The sequence below is a fragment of the Oncorhynchus keta genome, chromosome 22, assembly GCF_023373465.1.
Source record: "Oncorhynchus keta strain PuntledgeMale-10-30-2019 chromosome 22, Oket_V2, whole genome shotgun sequence".
NCBI lineage: Eukaryota > Metazoa > Chordata > Actinopteri > Salmoniformes > Salmonidae > Oncorhynchus > Oncorhynchus keta.
This window is the reverse complement of record NC_068442.1, coordinates 55,402,159-55,420,226: the sequence shown is the minus strand read 5'-3', so window position 1 is coordinate 55,420,226 and position 18,068 is coordinate 55,402,159. Positions and strand designations below refer to the sequence as shown.

Below are 18,068 nucleotides of genomic sequence, written 5' to 3'. Positions count from 1 at the left end.
GCTACCTGTCGCTCTGCGTCAACCGCTCGCTACCTGTCGCTCTGCGTCAACCGCTCGCTACCTGTCGCTCTGCGTCAACCGCTCGCTACCTGTCGCTCTGCGTCAACCGCTCGCTACCTGTCTCTCTGCGTCAACCGCTCGCTACCTGTCTCTCTGCGTCAACCGCTACCTGTCTCTCTGAATCAACCGCTCGCTACCTGTCTCTCTGCATCAACCGCTCGCTACCTGTCTCTCTCGTCAACCGCCGCTACCTGTCTCTCTGCGTCAACCGCTCGCTACCTGTCGCTCTCGTCAACCGCTCGCTACCTGTCTCTCTGCGTCAACCGCTCGCTACCTGTCGCTCTGCGTCAACCGCTCGCTACCTGTCGCTCTGCGTCAACCGCTCGCTACCTGTCGCTCTGCGTCAACCGCTCGCTACCTGTCGCTCTGCGTCAACCGCTCGCTACCTGTCGCTCTGCGTCAACCGCTCGCTACCTGTCGCTCTGCGTCAACCGCTCGCTACCTGTCGCTCTGCGTCAACCGCTCGCTACCTGTCGCTCTGCGTCAACCGCTCGCTACCTGTCGCTCTGCGTCAACCGCTCGCTACCTGTCGCTCTGCGTCAACCGCTCGCTACCTGTCGCTCTGCGTCAACCGCTCGCTACCTGTCTCTCTGACTCAACCGCTTGCTACCTGTCGCTCTGAATCAACCGCTCGCTACCTGTCTCTCTGAATCAACCGCTCGCTACCTGTCTCTCTGCATCAACCGCTACCTGTCTCTCTGCATCAACCGCTCGCTACCTGTCTCTCTGCATCAACCGCTCGCTACCTGTCTCTCTGCATCAACCGCTACCTGTCTCTCTGCATCAACCGCTCGCTACCTGTCGCTCTGAATCAACCGCTCGCTACCTGTCGCTCTGAATCAACCGCTCGCTACCTGTCGCTCTGCGTCAACCGCTCGCTACCTGTCGCTCTGCGTCTGTTATGGATACATCATCTGATTGGTTTAGAATAACAACTGTTATAAGTGACAACAGCTAAATAAGATCCAACTGATGCCCTACGCCACCTGTCTTTCAACGCTCGTTACCTGTCGCCTCGTCAAATTATGTCCTCTCGTAACTGACAACGCTCTATTTTTTTTAACTGCTTATGTCACTTTGTCAACCACTTTGCTCACTATAATGCCATTATTGCATTTGTGCTGATTTTCACTATTTGTCAAGCACACTTGGTGCTTATAATGATGTCGAGGCTACTGGTAATGATGTCGAGGCTACTGGTAATGATGTCAAGGTTACTGGTAATGATGTCGAGGCTACTGGCTAATGATGTCGAGGCTACTGGTAATGATGTCTCTACTGGTCAATGCGAGCTACTGGTAATGATGTCGAGGCTACTGGTAATGATGTCGAGGCTACCTGGTAATGATGTCGAGGTGTACTGGCTAATGATGTCAAGGCTACTGGTAATGATGTCGAGGTCTACTGGTAATGATGTCTACTGGTAATGCTACTGGTAATGATGCTACCTGGCTACTGGTAATGATGTCGAGGCTACTGGTAATGATGTACGAGGCTACTGGTAATGATGTCGAGGCTACTGGTAATGATGTCGCTGGTAATGATGTCGAGGCTACTGGTAATGATGTCGAGGCTACTGCTAATGATGTCGCTACTGGTAACCGCTGATGTCGCTACTGGTAAATGTCGCTACCTGGTAATGATGTCGAGGCTACTGGTAATGATGTCGAGGCTACTGGTAATGATGTCAAGGCTACTGGTAATGATGTCTTCATTTGCCCGGGCGTCATTGTCAGGAAGGGGAGGGTCCAATGAGGCCTTGTTAATGTTAATAGGTTCACTCACCTTACAGACAGGTGTTGATTGGGTGGTCGAGAGAATTAGGAGTCTATAGGAACTGCCTGTCTCTTCAACCGCTACCTGTCTCAGTAACACAACTGTCCTCTTCAACCGCTCGCTACCTGTCTTCTGAAGAGGAGTCAAACCTGTCTCTCTGACGGCGTAGCCTGGCAACGCCCGCTCTTGACCTGTCACGCTCTGCCATCCGGCGAGCTACCCCGTGCCAGGAAGCCACATCGATGCCCTGCTTCTCTGAATCAAGCACTGACCAAGTCTCTCTGCGGCGACCTCCTGCCGGGGAAGATCATGCTGGAGAAAGATACGCTACAGTTTCACAACCAGGGTACTCAGGTGCGTCAACCGAACACGCCGTCACCATCCTGGCTTCTGATCTCCCCCGAGCTACCTGTCGCCCGTCCAGGCGCCCTGCCGCTCTCCGAGGAGATCGAGACGGTGCTGATCACGGAGGAGACTGTGGAGGCGGTTCAGGCCGCTCAGGGTGACGGGGTCGCGAACCTTGTCGGACCTGTCACCTGTCGCTCTCGTCAGAGGCTACCTGCATCATCAAGCTGGCTACCTGTCGCTCTCGTCATGAACTATGTCGCTCTGGTCAGCAGAGTGGCTACCTGTCGCTCTCGTCAACCGAGGTGAAGCCTGTCGCTCTACAACCCTGGATGTCGCTCAGGCAGGCAGAGGTGGAGTGCTGTGACAGACCAGAGGTGGACCTGTCGATGTGACAGACCAGAGGTGGAGTCGATGTGACAGACCAGAGGTGGACCTGTGATGTGACAGACCAGAGGTGGAGTGATGTGACAGACCAGAGGTGGACCTGTGATGTGACAGACCAGAGGTGGAGTGATGTGACAGACCAGAGGTGGAGTGATGTGACAGACCAGGGTGGGAGTGATGTGCTGTGACAGACCAGAGGTGGAGTGATGTGACAGACCAGAGGTGGAGTGATGTGACAGACCAGAGGTGGAGTTATGGATACATCATCAGACCAGAGGTGGAATAACAACTGTTGATGTGACAGACCAGAGGTGGAGATGAACTGATGCCCTACAGACCAGAGGTGGCGTGATGTGACAGACCATGGTCCAATAACTGACAGACCAGACTGGTGGAGTGACTGCTGTCAGACCAGAGGTTGTATTCACTGTAAGACCATTGGAGTGCATTTGTGCTGATTTTCACTATTTGACCAGGGGTGGTGCTTATAATGATGTCAGACCAGAGGTGGAGGATGTGACAGACCAGGGTGGATGTCGAGGCTGACTGTGACAGATGTCAGAGGTGGTAATGATGTGACAGACCAGGTAATGATGTGAGGCTACTGGTACAGACCAGAGGTGGAATGATGTGACAGACCAGAGGTGGATGTGAGGTGACAGAATGATGTGAGGCTACTGGTACAGACCAGAGGTGGACTGGTAATGATGTCAGACCAGGGGTAATGATGTCGACAGACCAGGGGTGGATGATGTGACAGACCAGAGGTGGATGATGTCGACAGACCAGGGGTGGATGATGACAGACCAGGGGTAATGGATGTCGAGGCTACAGACCAGATGTCGAGGCTACTGGTAAGATGTGGAGGCTACTGGTACAGACCAGAGGTGGACTGGTAATGATGTCAGACCAGGGTAATGATGTCTTCAGACCAGAGGTGGAGTGATGTCAGGAAGGGGGAGGGTGACAGACCAGAGGTTGTTAATGTTAATAGGGTCACTCATGTGACAGACCAGGTGTGGATTGGGTGGTGACAGACCAGGGGTCTATAGGATGCGATGTAACAGACCAGAGGTTCTTCTCAGGAGTCAAACCCTTTGAGTGACAGACCAGAGGTGGCGTAGCCTGTGACAGACCAGAGGTGGAGAGATGTGACAGACCAGGGGTGGAGTGATGTGACGTGTGACCAGAGGTGGAGGAAGCCCACAGACCAGAGGTGGACGGATGTGACAGACCAGAGGTGGACGTGATGTGCCGGGAAGACCATGCTGGAGAAAGATGCTGACAGACCAGGGTGGAGTGAGTGACAGACCAGCCGTGGATCCTGGCTTCTGATCAGACCAGGCCCGTGGAGGCGCCGATGTGAGGAGATCGAGAGGTGTGATGTGACAGAGGAGACTGTGGAGTGATGTGACAGACCAGAGGTGGACGGGGTGACCTGTGTCGGACAGACCAGAGGTGGTGAACTGTGCTGTCTCAGACCAGAGGTACTGCCCAGGGGGTGAAGCTGACAGACCAGAGGTGGACAAACCATGGATGTGACAGACCAGAGGTGGAGTGATGTGACAGACCAGAGGTGGAGTGATGTGACAGACCAGAGGTGGAGTGATGTGACAGACCAGGGGTGGAGTGATGTGACAGACCAGGGGTGGAGTGATGTGACAGACCAGAGGTGGAGTGATGTGACAGACCAGGGGTGGAGTGACGTGACAGACCAGGGGTGGAGTGATGTGACAGACCAGAGGTGGAGTGATGTGACAGACCAGGGGTGGAGTGATGTGACAGACCAGAGGTGGAGTGATGTGACAGACCAGAGGTGGAGTGATGTGACAGACCAGGGGTGGAGTGATGTGACAGACCAGAGGTGGAGTGATGTGACAGACCAGGGGTGGAGTGATGTGACAGACCAGAGGTGGAGTGATGTGATGTGACAGACCAGGGGTGGAGTGATGTGACAGACCAGAGGTGGAGTGATGTGACAGACCAGGGTGGAGTGACGTGACAGACCAGGGGTGGAGTGATGTGACAGACCAGAGGTGGAGTGATGTGACAGACCAGGGGTGGAGTGACGTGACAGACCAGGGGTGGAGTGATGTGACAGACCAGGGGTGGAGTGATGTGACAGACCAGGGGTGGAGTGATGTGACAGACCAGGGGTGGAGTGACGTGACAGACCAGGGGTGGAGTGACGTGACAGACCAGAGGTGGAGTGATGTGATGTGACAGACCAGGGGTGGAGTGATGTGATGTGACAGACCAGGGGTGGAGTGATGTGACAGACCAGGGGTGGAGTGACGTGACAGACCAGGGGTGGAGTGACGTGACAGACCAGGGGTGGAGTGACGTGACAGACCAGGGGTGGAGTGACGTGACAGACCAGAGGTGGAGTGATGTGACAGACCAGAGGTGGAGTGATGTGACAGACCACTTAGTGGACAGCAAGAATGACTCGCATAGCCACTAATATCCCTAATCCTGAACCAGGTGGAGTGACTCTCGTATCCCTGACCTATCACAAGCCAGGTGGAGTGACTCTCGTATCCCTGACCTATCACAACCCAGGTGGACAGGTTGACACAGGACTGTCAGTCTGAGGTGGAGGACCGGGGAATGTGTCAGATACCTGGGCGGTGTTCATTAGGGCACAACTGTAGCAAAACATTCTGCAATGGAAAACAATGTGTTCTTATGAGACGAATTCAGGTACTGCTCCCTTGTTTTCCCCCAATTGAACAGGCCCCTCTTGTCTACAGTGGGACAGAAAGGTACAAAGTTGACAATTTTTTTTACTGAATATATAGATTGAACGAACTGAATTTGATTTAAAGCTCAATCCAGTCTTGTGTGTAAATAGTGGCAGTCATTTAAAATATTCTGTATTAATCTGGACGAAGTTGATGCATTCATGAATCTCACCACATACCGTTGAATCTCAGATATTTTATTAAATGGTCAAATAATCCAGTTTTCAGACTTTTTACTTTTCCTTCAGGACCATGTTTTATGTACCATGTTTGTACAAGCATTGTTTTAACACGAGCCTGATCTGGTCACCGTCTGGTATCACTCACCGTCTGGTATCACTCACCGTCTGGTATCACTCACCGTCTGGTATCACTCACCGTTGAACTCACCGCTCATCATTGTCTGGTATCACTCACCGTCCCCCTTCCCCCCTTTATAAGTTGAAGCTCATCGTCTGGTATCACTTCCCCCTTTATAAGTTGAAGCTCATCGTCTGGTATCACTCATCGTCTGGTATCACTCACCGTCTGGTATCACTCACCGTCTGGTATCACTCACCGTCTGGTATCACTCACCGTCTGGTATCACTCACCGTCTGGTATCACTCACTGTCTGGTATCACTCACTGTCTGGTATCACTCACCGTCTGGTATCACTCACCGTCTGGTATCACTCACCGTCTGGTATCACTCACCGTCTGGTATCACTCACCGTCTGGTATCACTCACCGTCTGGTATCACTCACCGTCTGGTATCACTCACCGTCTGGTATCACTCACCGTCTGGTATCACTCACCGTCTGGTATCACTCACCGTCTGGTATCACTCACCGTCTGGTATCACTCACCGTCTGGTATCACTCACCGTCTGGTATCACTCACCGTCTGGTATCACTCACCGTCTGGTATCACTCACCGTCTGGTATCACTTCCCCCATTTATAAGTTGAAGCTCATCGTCTGGTATCACTTCCCCCATTTATAAGTTGAAGCTCACCGTCTGGTATCACTTCCCCCATTTATAAGTTGAAGCTCATCGTCTGGTATCACTTCCCCATTTATAAGTTGAAGCTCATCGTCTGGTATCACTTCCCCATTTATAAGTTGAAGCTCATCGTCTGGTATCACTTCCCCCATTTATAAGTTGAAGCTCACCGTCTGGTATCACTTCCCCCATTTATAAGTTGAAGCTCATCGTCTGGTATCACTTCCCCCCTTTATAAGTTGAAGCTCAACTAGCACCTGCCTCCCCTTTATAAGTTGAAGCTCAACTAGCACCTGCCTCCCCTTTATAAGTTGAAGCTCAACTAGCACCTGCCTCCCCTGACCACCGGCTGGAGGGGAGACACAATAAACCTATTGCTGATGTTCATCTTGTCTGTTTTTCTCTCAAAGACCACACAGTGTACAGGCTGACTTAGTACTGCCAATAAATTACTATTCTGCTTTAATGTAAGACCATCTGCACGTTTTAGTGTCACTAATGGGCGTATTACGAACTGCAACAGCATTTGATATACTTGAGATATTTTATTTTTTTTTGTTTATCAAAATAAGTACATTGCAACATTATTTACAATTCATTTTACAAAATTGTGGCATAGCAGATTACAGTACGAGGTTCTGCTTTCAATGTACCAACAGAATGACATACTAGGGTCATTCATAGCATGTTCATTCAGTAGTTATCACACTTTTAATATTGAAATTATATAAACTGTGTTTATGGCAACACTACACAGACCGCTTCGTGAGAACAGTGACTTGTTGAGATGCCAATTTTTTTTTTATTCATTTAAATGAATAGAAATAACCCAAACCCCTTTTTGTACCATAATGGCTTTTAACCATGCACTATTCTAAGTCCAATCTTTTTTTTTATTTTTTTATTTTTTTAGTAAAAAATACATAACAGCATGTAGCTTTTAGAAAATAACTATACAAATGTATATACAATGATCTCAATAGTTTGGGCCATCTATCAAGTTAATCTGTAACAACAACAACAGTTTACAAAATGTGGTTCCAAAAATCCAGAAAGACCAATCAAAAGGAGCGTTTGTAAGAAAAATGAAAAATTGAATAAAATAAATGTTCAACAGACCCACAAAATACAAGAGACATCGTGTTTCAGACCTACAAGAGACTGTACATCGTGTTGTTACAGACGACGAGAACAAGCAGACAATGGAATTCATCCCAAATGCCTCCCTATACTTTCGACCGTAGGGTGCTATTTTTTTTTTGGAGGGGGGGGGACGGGACAATACCAAAGATGATCTGTAACAGTATTGTTATCACCTCGAAGGGCTATGAGCGTGTTGAGTTGTTAAATTACTTCAGATAAAAGTTTGTGTGGTAATGCGATTCTTATTCACGTAGAAATACAGTAAGTAGTTATAAACACGATAGTTTAACCAACACGAGGGTAGCAAAATTCCAGTATTTTCCTCCAAGAGTTATACACACAATGGTTTAACGAACAAAAGGAAATAAATCCCCAGGTTTCTGAACATCCTGGAAGCACGATACAAAGGCAGTAACTTGTTTTGTGGTATAAAAAAAAAAAGAAAAGAAATCAACTAATCCAACCTTTTTAAACAGCATTATTAATCACACTTTTCTCTGACACAAAGTAAAAAATATGTATCTTGAAATGTATACAATCAAGACCTGCTTGTGACCAGCAGGCAAAAACAGTGTTGTGGACTAAAAACAGCAGGCGATCATGACAGACCCGTCTAGAGCAACAGAGCGGGATTCAACCCAAGGTGCGGTAAAGAACAGAGCAGCACATTTATACTTTTAATGGTAATTTAGGCTTGAGCCGAAGTGTAATATCAGTATTTTATATTTTTTTTTGCCCGTATTTAGCGCAGTACCAATATGGCCACTAGAGGCCGCCACTCGCCAAGTGTGAGGTTACTTCCGGTGGCCGCACTATGGCAGTTGAGAAGTTTACCATTATCGGTCAACAGCACCGATAAATACATATTTATTTTGAAAGTAAGCGGGTGGAAAAGCACCATATTCATTTCAGTAATGTTTTCGGGAGGTCGTACATGTGTTTCCACAAAACGTATGAAAAGTCCGCTAGCCTACAAGCTAATGTAGCTGGTAGCCTCATAGCAACACTAACTTCCCTTAGTAACAGTCCTTGACCAGCAACACTAGCTTTCCTTAGTAACGGTCCTTAATCAGCAACACTAGCTTCCCTTAGTAACGGTCCTTGGCCAGCAACACTAGCTTCCCTTAGTAACAGTCTGTGACCAGCAACACTAGCTTCCCTTAGTAACCGTCCGTGACCAGCAACACTAACTTCTCTTAGTAACGGTCCTTGGCTATCAGGCGTCTGACATTGAGCATCAGCATTTGAGGAAATGCTTTGAAATCGATGAAAGTTGCTTCTCTGCCCCGTGGTGCGCTTGCTTTGCGTCAATTGTTGACGGTTCATTAGATCTTGTGAATTGAAATGCCGAAAAAAATAAAGTTACATTTGGTTGCATGTGGCCTCTACTTTATACACACACCAATGATTATTTTACTGTGAGTTAAGAAGTCAAGAAGCTGCTACTACTACTTGCTATGTTCACAATGTAAACCAAAGCAACGTGTGTGTGTGTATATATAGAGGATTGTTTATTTAGTATAACCACTAACAACAATGTAACGTTTTAATTTGGACCAAAGCCAAGGAGAAATGGCTTGAATCGTGCAAAGCTAACAGACCATTAACGACACAGTGCAACAGTGGTGCGCAGAACAGCATCTCGGAAACGCACAACGCGTCGGTCTTTGTCACGGACGGTTCTAATGCAACGCCGGGTTCTACTCCCACCAGATAAAAACAAGAGGAAGAGGTTCCAGTGGGCGACAACGCTGGACAATTTGAGGAGTGTGAACATCGCCTGGTCCGACGAATGCCGATTCCTGGTACATCACGCTGATGGCAGTGTCAGGATTTGGCAGAAACTCATCGCCCCCCAGTACAGGCTGGTGGCAGTGTCAGGATTTGGCAGAAACTCATCGCCCCCCAGTACAGGCTGGTGGCAGTGTCAGGATTTGGCAGAAACTCATCGCCCCCAGTACAGGCTGGTGGCAGTGTCAGGATTTGGCAGAAACTCATCGCCCCCCAGTACAGGCTGGTGGCAGTGTCAGGATTTGGCAGAAACTCATCGCCCCCCCAGTACAGGCTTGTGGCAGTGTCAGGATTTGGCAGAAACTCATCGCCCCCCCAGTACAGGCTGGTGGCAGTGTCAGGATTTGGCAGAAACTCATCGCCCCCCAGTACAGGCTGGTGGCAGTGTCAGGATTTGGCAGAAACTCATCGCCCCCCAGTACAGGCTGGTGGCAGTGTCAGGATTTGGCAGAAACTCATCGCCCCCCAGTACAGGCTGGTGGCAGTGTCAGGATTTGGCAGAAACTCATCGCCCCCCAGTACAGGCTGGTGGCAGTGTCAGGATTTGGCAGAAACTCATCGCCCCCCAGTACAGGCTGGTGGCAGTGTCAGGATTTGGCAGAAACTCATCGCCCCCCAGTACAGGCTGGTGGCAGTGTCAGGATTTGGCAGAAACTCATCGCCCCCCAGTACAGGCTGGTGGCAGTGTCAGGATTTGGCAGAAACTCATCGCCCCCCAGTACAGGCTGGTGGCAGTGTCAGGATTTGGCAGAAACTCATCGCCCCCCAGTACAGGCTGGTGGCAGTGTCAGGATTTAGCAGAAACTCATCGCCCCCCAGTACAGGCTGGTGGCAGTGTCAGGATTTGGCAGAAACTCATCGCCCCCCAGTACAGGCTGGTGGCAGTGTCAGGATTTGGCAGAAACTCATCGCCCCCCAGTACAGGCTGGTGGCAGTGTCAGGATTTGGCAGAAACTCCTCGCCCCCCAGTACAGGCTGGTGGCAGTGTCAGGATTTGGCAGAAACTCCTTGCCCCCCAGTACAGGCTGGTGGCAGTGTCAGGATTTGGCAGAAACTCATCGCCCCCCAGTACAGGCTGGTGGCAGTGTCAGGATTTGGCAGAAACTCATCGCCCCCCAGTACAGGCTGGTGGCAGTGTCAGGATTTGGCAGAAACTCCTCGCCCCCCAGTACAGGCTGGTGGCAGTGTCAGGATTTGGCAGAAACTCCTTGCCCCCCAGTACAGGCTGGTGGCAGTGTCAGGATTTGGCAGAAACTCATCGCCCCCCAGTACAGGCTGGTGGCAGTGTCAGGATTTGGCAGAAACTCATCGTCCCCCAGTACAGGCTGGTGGCAGTGTCAGGATTTGGCAGAAACTCCTCGCCCCCCAGTACAGGCTGGTGGCAGTGTCAGGATTTGGCAGAAACTCATCGCCCCCCAGTACAGGCTGGTGGCAGTGTCAGGATTTGGCAGAAACTCATCGCCCCCCAGTACAGGCTGGTGGCAGTGTCAGGATTTGGCAGAAACTCCTCGCCCCCCAGTACAGGCTGGTGGCAGTGTCAGGATTTGGCAGAAACTCATCGCCCCCCAGTACAGGCTGGTGGCAGTGTCAGGATTTGGCAGAAACTCATCGCCCCCCAGTACAGGCTGGTGGTGTAATGCTGTGGGGAATGTTTTCCTGCCACACGTTCAGGTCTCTTGATACCAATTGAGCATCGTTTGGACACCACACAATCAATTTCCTGAAGAATTCAGGCTGTTCTGGAGGCAAAAAGGGTCTGACCCGGTACTAGATGGGTATACCTAATAAACTGTCCACTGAGTGTATATCCTGCTGTTTTCTTTGCAATATTTGTGAATTCTTTTTTAATTTATTAATGAAATGGTAGCAGTTGACAGATGTTTCCTAAGTGGGTCAACAGCAAGACAGAAGCACCTACCTACATACATTTATCTATCTTTATAATTTTGAAGGTCTCCTCTGTCGTAACGCACTTTGGATTGCATCCTGGTCATACACCTTCTTTGGCCCAACAACAACAACTCCCCCAAAAGGTTTCCTCTCATGCTTTAGCATCGGATTATAAAACCTATCAAAGCAAATCACAAAAAGCAGTTAAGAGTTTTGTCTCAAGAAATGTGATAATTTTTCCAACAAAAAAAAAAAATCATGAAATGTATCTTTTCTAAAACCATAATTTGTCTCATCCTCTAGCTGGCAGCTATGGAAGGCTTTTCTAAAACCATAATTTGTCTCATCCTCTAGCTGGCAGCTATGGAAGGCTTTTCTAAAACCATAATTTGTCTCATCCTCTAGCTGGCAGCTATGGAAGGCTTTTCTAAAACCATAATTTGTCTCATCCTCTAGCTGGCAGCTATGGAAGGCTTTTCTAAAACCATAAAATAAGTGCATTTTTATTTGCATAGTATTTTGCTATTTAGGATATCTGAACTAAGGACCAGGGACCAGTTTCCATCAATGGTTTTTGTGTTCTGCTCCAAAACGAGGGTTGTTCTGACAATGAACTTCGATGCTTTTGAGGAAACCGGACCCAGAGCACTTTGAAGCAGAGAATTCCTAGTTCTGGACCGTGATACGAGAGTGGTTGGTCAACAGGTGTGTGACAGAGGCAGTGCTTCAATCCAAGGCCCATTGCCGACAAGCGTACCGCACTCGAATGGTAATGGTAATGTTAATGTACGCTTGAGCCGACATCCCCAGCGTTTACTGTAAAAGTGATCTCTGAATGACAGGAAAATGGCCGTTTTTACAGACCCATTGGTACAGTGCGCTTGTCAACAGTGCGCCTTAAGATTGAAATTCCATCCAGAGTGTGAGAGGTTTTCTATTCCCCCTCCTCTTTGATGCGCTGCTGCTTGTTGCGTCGGGAGTCCAGGTCGAAGGAGAAGTCGGACCAGTCGTCACGCGGAGGGAAGGAGATGGTCTGGCGCAGGGTGAAGCGCACGGCGTCGATGACCCGCTCGCCGCGGGCCTCGGAGGACCCTACGCTGACGGCGGAGGCCCCGCTGGAGGTACGCAGGATGTGGGGAGGAGGGGAGAACTCCATGCTCTGCCGGTGCTCCATGATGCCCTTCCAGATGACGTGCTGGAACTCCTGCGGGATCTTCAGCCGGGACAGGTCCTGTGGACAGGGGATGACATCACACACTGGGGGTTAGTCTCTTTAGCCTCGTTTAGTCTTCTCTCTCAGCCTAGGCCCAGGGCCCCAGCAGGCAGCCCAATGTTCTCAGGCTAGGCCCAGGGCCCCAGCAGGCAGCCCAATGCTCTCAGGCTAGGCCCAGGGCCCCAGCAGGCAGCCCAATGCTCTCAGGCTAGGCCCAGGGCCCCAGCAGGCAGCCCAATGCTCTCAGGCTAGGCTCGGCGCCAGGCAGCCCAAAAAAAATGAAGAGTAGTTCTGATTACAAAAAATAGACAAAGATGACTTGCAGATAAACATTCCTTTTTCATATTCTTTTTTTTTTTTTTTCTTGCCTTACACGAAGGCTCAGGCCTCCTGAAGCCAGCCGACCCTTCTCTCTGAGTTTAACCACACAGGTGCGTGCGACAGGCAAGGCCTCACCTCCAAGTTATAGTTCTCGATCTGGTAGATGTTGGTCAGGCCCTGTGCTGTGAAACAGTCCAGGCAGGCTGCGCAGCCCAGCCGCAGAAGAAAGCTGCAGCGGGACACAGAAGGAAACGGGTTAGTAGTCTTGTAATGACTGTATTAGACAAGACTGTTCAACGATACAGAGATCTCTGTCCAGATCCAATACAGAGAGCTCTGTCCAGATCCAATACAGAGATCTCTGTCCAGATCCAATACAGAGAGCTCTGTCCAGATCCAATACAGAGAGCTCTGTCCAGATCCAATAGAGAGAGCTCTGTCCAGATCCAATAGAGAGCTCTGTCCAGATCCAATAGAGAGAGCTCTGTCCAGATCCAATAGAGAGAGCTCTGTCCAGATCCAATACAGAGAGCTCTGTCCAGATCCAATAGAGAGATCTCTGTCCAGGATCCAATACAGAGATATCTGTCCAGATCCAATACAGAGATATCTGTCCAGATCCAATACAGAGATATCTGTCCAGGATCCAATACAGAGATATCTGTCCAGGATCCAATACAGAGATATCTGTCCAGATCCAATACAGAGATCTGTCCAGGATCCAATACAGAGATATCTGTCCAGGATCCAATACAGAGAGCTCTGTCCAGATCCAATACAGAGATCTCTGTCCAGGATCCAATACAGAGAGCTCTGTCCAGATCCAATACAGAGATCTCTGTCCAGGATCCAATACAGAGATCTCTGTCCAGGATCCAATACAGAGATATCTGTCCAGATCCAATACAGAGATATCTGTCCAGATCCAATACAGAGATATCTGTCCAGGATCCAATACAGAGAGCTCTGTCCAGATCCAATAGAGAGATCTCTGTCCAGGATCCAATACAGAGATCTCTGTCCAGGATCCAATACAGAGAGCTCTGTCCAGATCCAATACAGAGAGCTCTGTCCAGATCCAATACAGAGAGCTCTGTCCAGATCCAATAGAGAGAGCTCTGTCCAGATCCAATAGAGAGAGCTCTGTCCAGATCCAATAGAGAGAGCTCTGTCCAGATCCAATAGAGAGAGCTCTGTCCAGATCCAATAGAGAGAGCTCTGTCCAGATCCAATAGAGAGAGCTCTGTCCAGATCCAATAGAGAGAGCTCTGTCCAGATCCAATAGAGAGATCTGTCCAGATCCAATAGAGAGAGCTCTGTCCAGATCCGATAGAGAGAGCTCTGTCCATATCCAATAGAGAGAGCTCTGTCCATATCCAATAGAGAGAGCTCTGTCCAGATCCAATAGAGAGAGCTCTGTCCAGATCCAATAGAGAGAGCTCTGTCTAGATCCAATAGAGAGAGCTCTGTCCAGATCCAATAGAGAGAGCTCTGTCCAGATCCAATAGAGAGAGCTCTGTCCAGATCCAATAGAGAGAGCTCTGTCCAGATCCAATAGAGAGAGCTCTGTCCAGATCCAATAGAGAGAGCTCTGTCTAGATCCAATAGAGAGAGCTCTGTCCAGATCCAATAGAGAGAGCTCTGTCCAGATCCAATAGAGAGAGCTCTGTCCAGATCCAATAGAGAGAGCTCCAGTTATCCAGTTATTTAGAACCGTGTTAGTTAGAGCGGTTCAGGTTGTGGTGACAAAACGAGCGCTAGGAGACGCTTTCAAAGCCGTGTTGAAATTCTTCTGTCAATATTGTGTCTCGTCCTGACTTTTTATAGAGCCCACAACTGTCCAAGAGCATCAACAGATGTGTGTTATCAGTGGTGGCTGGTGCCACTTTTTATTTTAATTTTATTCTAAATCGGAGGATGGGCTCTTAGTAACGGAATGAATGAAACATTATCAAACAGAGATACTGTAAAGCCATTCCAGCCATTACTATGAGCCGTCCTTCCTTCACCAGCCTCCACTGGTGGTTGTTTAGCTAGGTACCTGGAGATGCTGCTGTCCATGGGGTAGGGAGGCGGGGGGGTGCAGTGGGAGCTGGGCACCATGGGTAACTGGGGCTGCAGGATGTGGGCGGGGCTCAGGGCCGACATGTCAGCATTCATAGCCATGTGGCCCATCATCGGAGTCACTAGAGAAACCATAGAGATCATAGTTTTATCTCTATAAAAGGAAGCAATCTACTGTTAGCCAATGTGGCCAATCGTCAAGAGTCACTAGCGAATCACATGGACTTGTGTGAGTGACTCTTAAAGGGGGTAATTTGACATTTTTTTTAAATGTCAAATGAATCTCCAGTACCATTTACTATGGTTCAGATATTTATGTAGATTAGGGGCCAGCGAGCATCATCACGTCACTCCAGAAACAAGCTTCTGTGAGCGGTACTCTTTAAAGCCACAATCTGTCATTCGTTTTTTCAGCCCTAAGGGATGAGGCTGGACAAATGTAAGAACTCTTAACGGTCTCTGAGATTGTGTATTATCTACATCAGATAGACGGGGGGCACCTCGAGGCACCTCGACAACAATACATGAGGTGGAGGAGGAGAAAGGGAACATGCTCAGCCATCTACCGTCTTACTAAAATAGTGGAAGGGCAACGCCAAGAGTAATACATGTCCTGAGAACAGGACAAGGACCTGCAGTGAGACAGACAGGGGCCTCTAGACAGGACAGGGCCTCTAGACAGGACAGGGACCTCTAGACAGGACAGGGCCTCTAGACAGGACAGGGACCTCTAGACAGGACAGGGGCCTCTAGACAGGACAGGGACCTCTAGACAGGACAGGGACCTCTAGACAGGACAGGGACCTGCAGCGAGACGGACAGGGACCTATAGACAGGACAGGGGCCTCTAGACAGGACAGGGACCTCTAGACAGGACAGGGACCTCTAGACAGGACAGGGACCTGCAGCGAGACGGACAGGGGCCTCTAGACAGGACAGGGCCTCTAGACAGGACAGGGGCCTCTAGACAGGACAAGGACCTGCAGCGAGACGGACAGGGGCCTCTAGACAGGACAGGGGCCTCTAGACAGGACAGGGACCTCTAGACAGGACAGGGACCTCTAGACAGGACAAGGACCTGCAGCGAGATGGACAGGGGCCTCTAGACAGGACAGGGACCTCTAGACAGGACAGGGGCCTCTAGACAGGACAGGGGCCTCTAGACAGGACAGGGGCCTCTAGACAGGACAGGGACCTCTAGACAGGACAGGGGCCTCTAGACAGGACAGGGACCTCTAGACAGGACAAGGACCTGCAGCGAGATGGACAGGGGCCTCTAGACAGGACAAGGGCCTCTAGACAGGACAGGGACCTCTAGACAGGACAGGGACCTGCAGCGAGACGGACAGGGGCCTCTAGACAGGACAGGGCCTCTAGACAGGACAGGGGCCTCTAGACAGGACAAGGACCTGCAGCGAGACGGACAGGGGCCTCTAGACAGGACAGGGGCCTCTAGACAGGACAGGGACCTCTAGACAGGACAGGGACCTCTAGACAGGACAGGGACCTGCAGCGAGACGGACAGGGGCCTCTAGACAGGACAGGGGCCTCTAGACAGGACAGGGGCCTCTAGACAGGACAGGGACCTCTAGACAGGACAGGGACCTCTAGACAGGACAGGGACCTCTAGACAGGACAAGGACCTCTAGACACGACAGGGGCCTCTAGACAGGACAGGGACCTCTAGACAGGACAGGGGCCTCTAGACAGGACAGGGGCCTCTAGACAGGACAGGGACCTCTAGACAGGACAGGGACCTCTAGACAGGACAGGGACCTCTAGACAGGACAGGGACCTCTAGACAGGACAAGGACCTGCAGCGAGGCTCCAGAGGGGAGGAACAGAGTCCCAAAGGGATTTTTAAAATTTATTTTACCTTTATTTAACTAGGCAAGTCAGTTAAGAACACATTCTTATTTACAATGACGGCCTACAGGGGAACAGTGGGTTAACTGGCCTAGGAACAGTGAGTTAACTGCCTTGTTCAGGGGCAGAACGACAGATTTGTACCTTGTCAGCTCGGGGGTTTGAACTTGCAACCTTCCGGTTACTAGTCCAAAGCTCTAACCGCTAGGCTACCCTGCCGCCCCATTGACCCAGAGGAGGAAGCGTTCTGACAGGGGGCTGAGAGTTGAACAGTGACAACCTACACGTCCCTCCCAGTGCCACTTGTGCCCAGACAGATACAGCTATCCTCCCTGACGCGTCACATGATCGGCCCAGAGGGGACGTGGTACTGGAGTTGGCGGGGCTGGGGAGTTATGACAGGGACCCAGACACAAAGACAGGACAGGGACCTCTAGACAGGACAGGGGCCTCTAGACAGGACAGGGGCCTCTAGACAGATCAAGTCAGACAGGGGGAGTAGAATCTCTCTATACAAAGGGGTAAGGCACACTTACTGTCAGTCAGGCCTTGGGCCATGGAGGAGGGGGTGAGGGTGTTGCGTTGCTGGGGGTTGATGAGCTGGCTGACGGAGGGGAGCTTGTTGACCTTGCCGTGGGGGGGAGGAGGGGAGCTGGAGCCATACTGGGGCTGGGGTGCCATGGCGCTCCTGGGGCAGGGGAGAGGAGGGTACAGGCCGTTACTCTCATCGCCCCAGAGATCCCATCTTTAACGACAAAGGGTCAACGTGCCTGTTAGTTACACTGGTAAACAACATGTTCAGTTGACATTGACAAGGTTAGGTAATCATTTTTGACAGATTGTGTAGCTGATGTTATTCTCAAACATGAATCTCTTACATACCAATTTGTGTTTTCAACACGATCGGAAATGATTCAATTGAAGCACGCCATAGAAACTCAAAGCATCTCTCTGTGACTATAAAGTGTACGTGTCATCTAACAGTATGTGTATAGATTCAGATCAGCGTCAACCGTCGATAGCAGACGTTTTGGAGCCGTCAAAATCGCAGAGCAGCTGCTCTTGCCGCCCCCACTCTCTTTAGACGTTCAGAACATCTAGACTAAATACGAATAATGAAGCTCAGATTAAACATCATTCAATTAAACGGAGGTGACATCTACCATCCTAGTGGAGGAGTAGATTTCATCTACCATCCTAGTGGAGGAGTAGATTACATCTACCATCCTAGTGGAGGAGTAGATTTCATCTACCATCCTAGTGGAGGAGTAGATTACATCTACCATCCAGGTGGAGGAGTAGATTACATCTACCATCCTAGTGGAGGAGTAGATTACATCTACCATCCTAGTGGAGGAGTAGATTACATCTACCATCCTAGTGGAGGAGTAGATTACATCTACCATCCTAGTGGAGGAGTAGATTACATCTACCATCCTAGTGGAGGAGTAGATTACATCTACCATCCTAGTGGAGGAGTAGAT

The 18,068-nt window shown here is 49.9% G+C and overlaps 3 protein-coding genes and 1 long non-coding RNA gene across 18 annotated transcripts in view; 3 read left to right on the top strand and 1 right to left on the bottom strand.

Moving 5' to 3' along the window:
• The window catches only part of LOC118378576 (zinc finger and BTB domain-containing protein 11-like), a 34,258-nt gene extending 30,575 nt beyond the window's left edge, over window positions 1-3,683 (top strand). For all 10 annotated transcript variants that reach the window (XM_052475662.1, XM_052475663.1, XM_052475659.1 and 7 more), the window contains one exon: window positions 3,654-3,683. In XM_052475662.1, the coding sequence (XP_052331622.1) occupies window positions 3,654-3,673 (20 nt within the window). In that variant the 3' untranslated portion in view covers window positions 3,674-3,683. The remainder of the gene's footprint in view (window positions 1-3,653) is intronic.
• A 21-nt stretch (window positions 3,684-3,704) lies between these two features.
• LOC127910756 (uncharacterized) lies at window positions 3,705-5,532 on the top strand. Of its 5 annotated transcripts, none has more exons than XR_008076122.1 (4): window positions 3,705-3,733; window positions 4,121-4,168; window positions 4,241-4,533; window positions 4,605-5,532. It is a non-coding gene; the product is annotated as an uncharacterized LOC127910756 (long non-coding RNA). The 5 variants fall into 5 exon arrangements; XR_008076121.1 differs by having other exon boundaries at window positions 3,718-3,733; window positions 4,121-4,192; XR_008076120.1 differs by having other exon boundaries at window positions 3,717-3,733; window positions 4,145-4,533.
• A 3,462-nt stretch (window positions 5,533-8,994) lies between these two features.
• Window positions 8,995-11,407, top strand: LOC127910754 (uncharacterized). 2 transcript variants are annotated; one of them, XM_052475666.1, is made up of 2 exons: window positions 8,995-9,353; window positions 9,453-11,407. In XM_052475666.1, exons 1-2 carry the CDS (start codon window positions 9,125-9,127, stop codon window positions 10,865-10,867), a joined length of 1,644 nt encoding a protein of 547 aa, XP_052331626.1. In that variant the 5' UTR covers window positions 8,995-9,124; the 3' UTR covers window positions 10,868-11,407. The 2 variants fall into 2 exon arrangements, with proteins under 2 accessions (XP_052331626.1, XP_052331628.1); XM_052475668.1 differs by having other exon boundaries at window positions 9,555-11,406.
• A 36-nt stretch (window positions 11,408-11,443) lies between these two features.
• The window catches only part of tp63 (tumor protein p63), a 112,569-nt gene continuing 105,944 nt past the window's right edge, over window positions 11,444-18,068 (bottom strand). The window contains exons 9-12 of the mRNA XM_052475669.1: window positions 17,121-17,272; window positions 14,696-14,840; window positions 12,790-12,883; window positions 11,444-12,351 (exon numbers count right to left, since the gene is read on the bottom strand). Of these exons, the coding sequence (XP_052331629.1) occupies window positions 12,055-12,351; window positions 12,790-12,883; window positions 14,696-14,840; window positions 17,121-17,272 (688 nt within the window). The 3' untranslated portion in view covers window positions 11,444-12,054. The remainder of the gene's footprint in view (window positions 12,352-12,789; window positions 12,884-14,695; window positions 14,841-17,120; window positions 17,273-18,068) is intronic.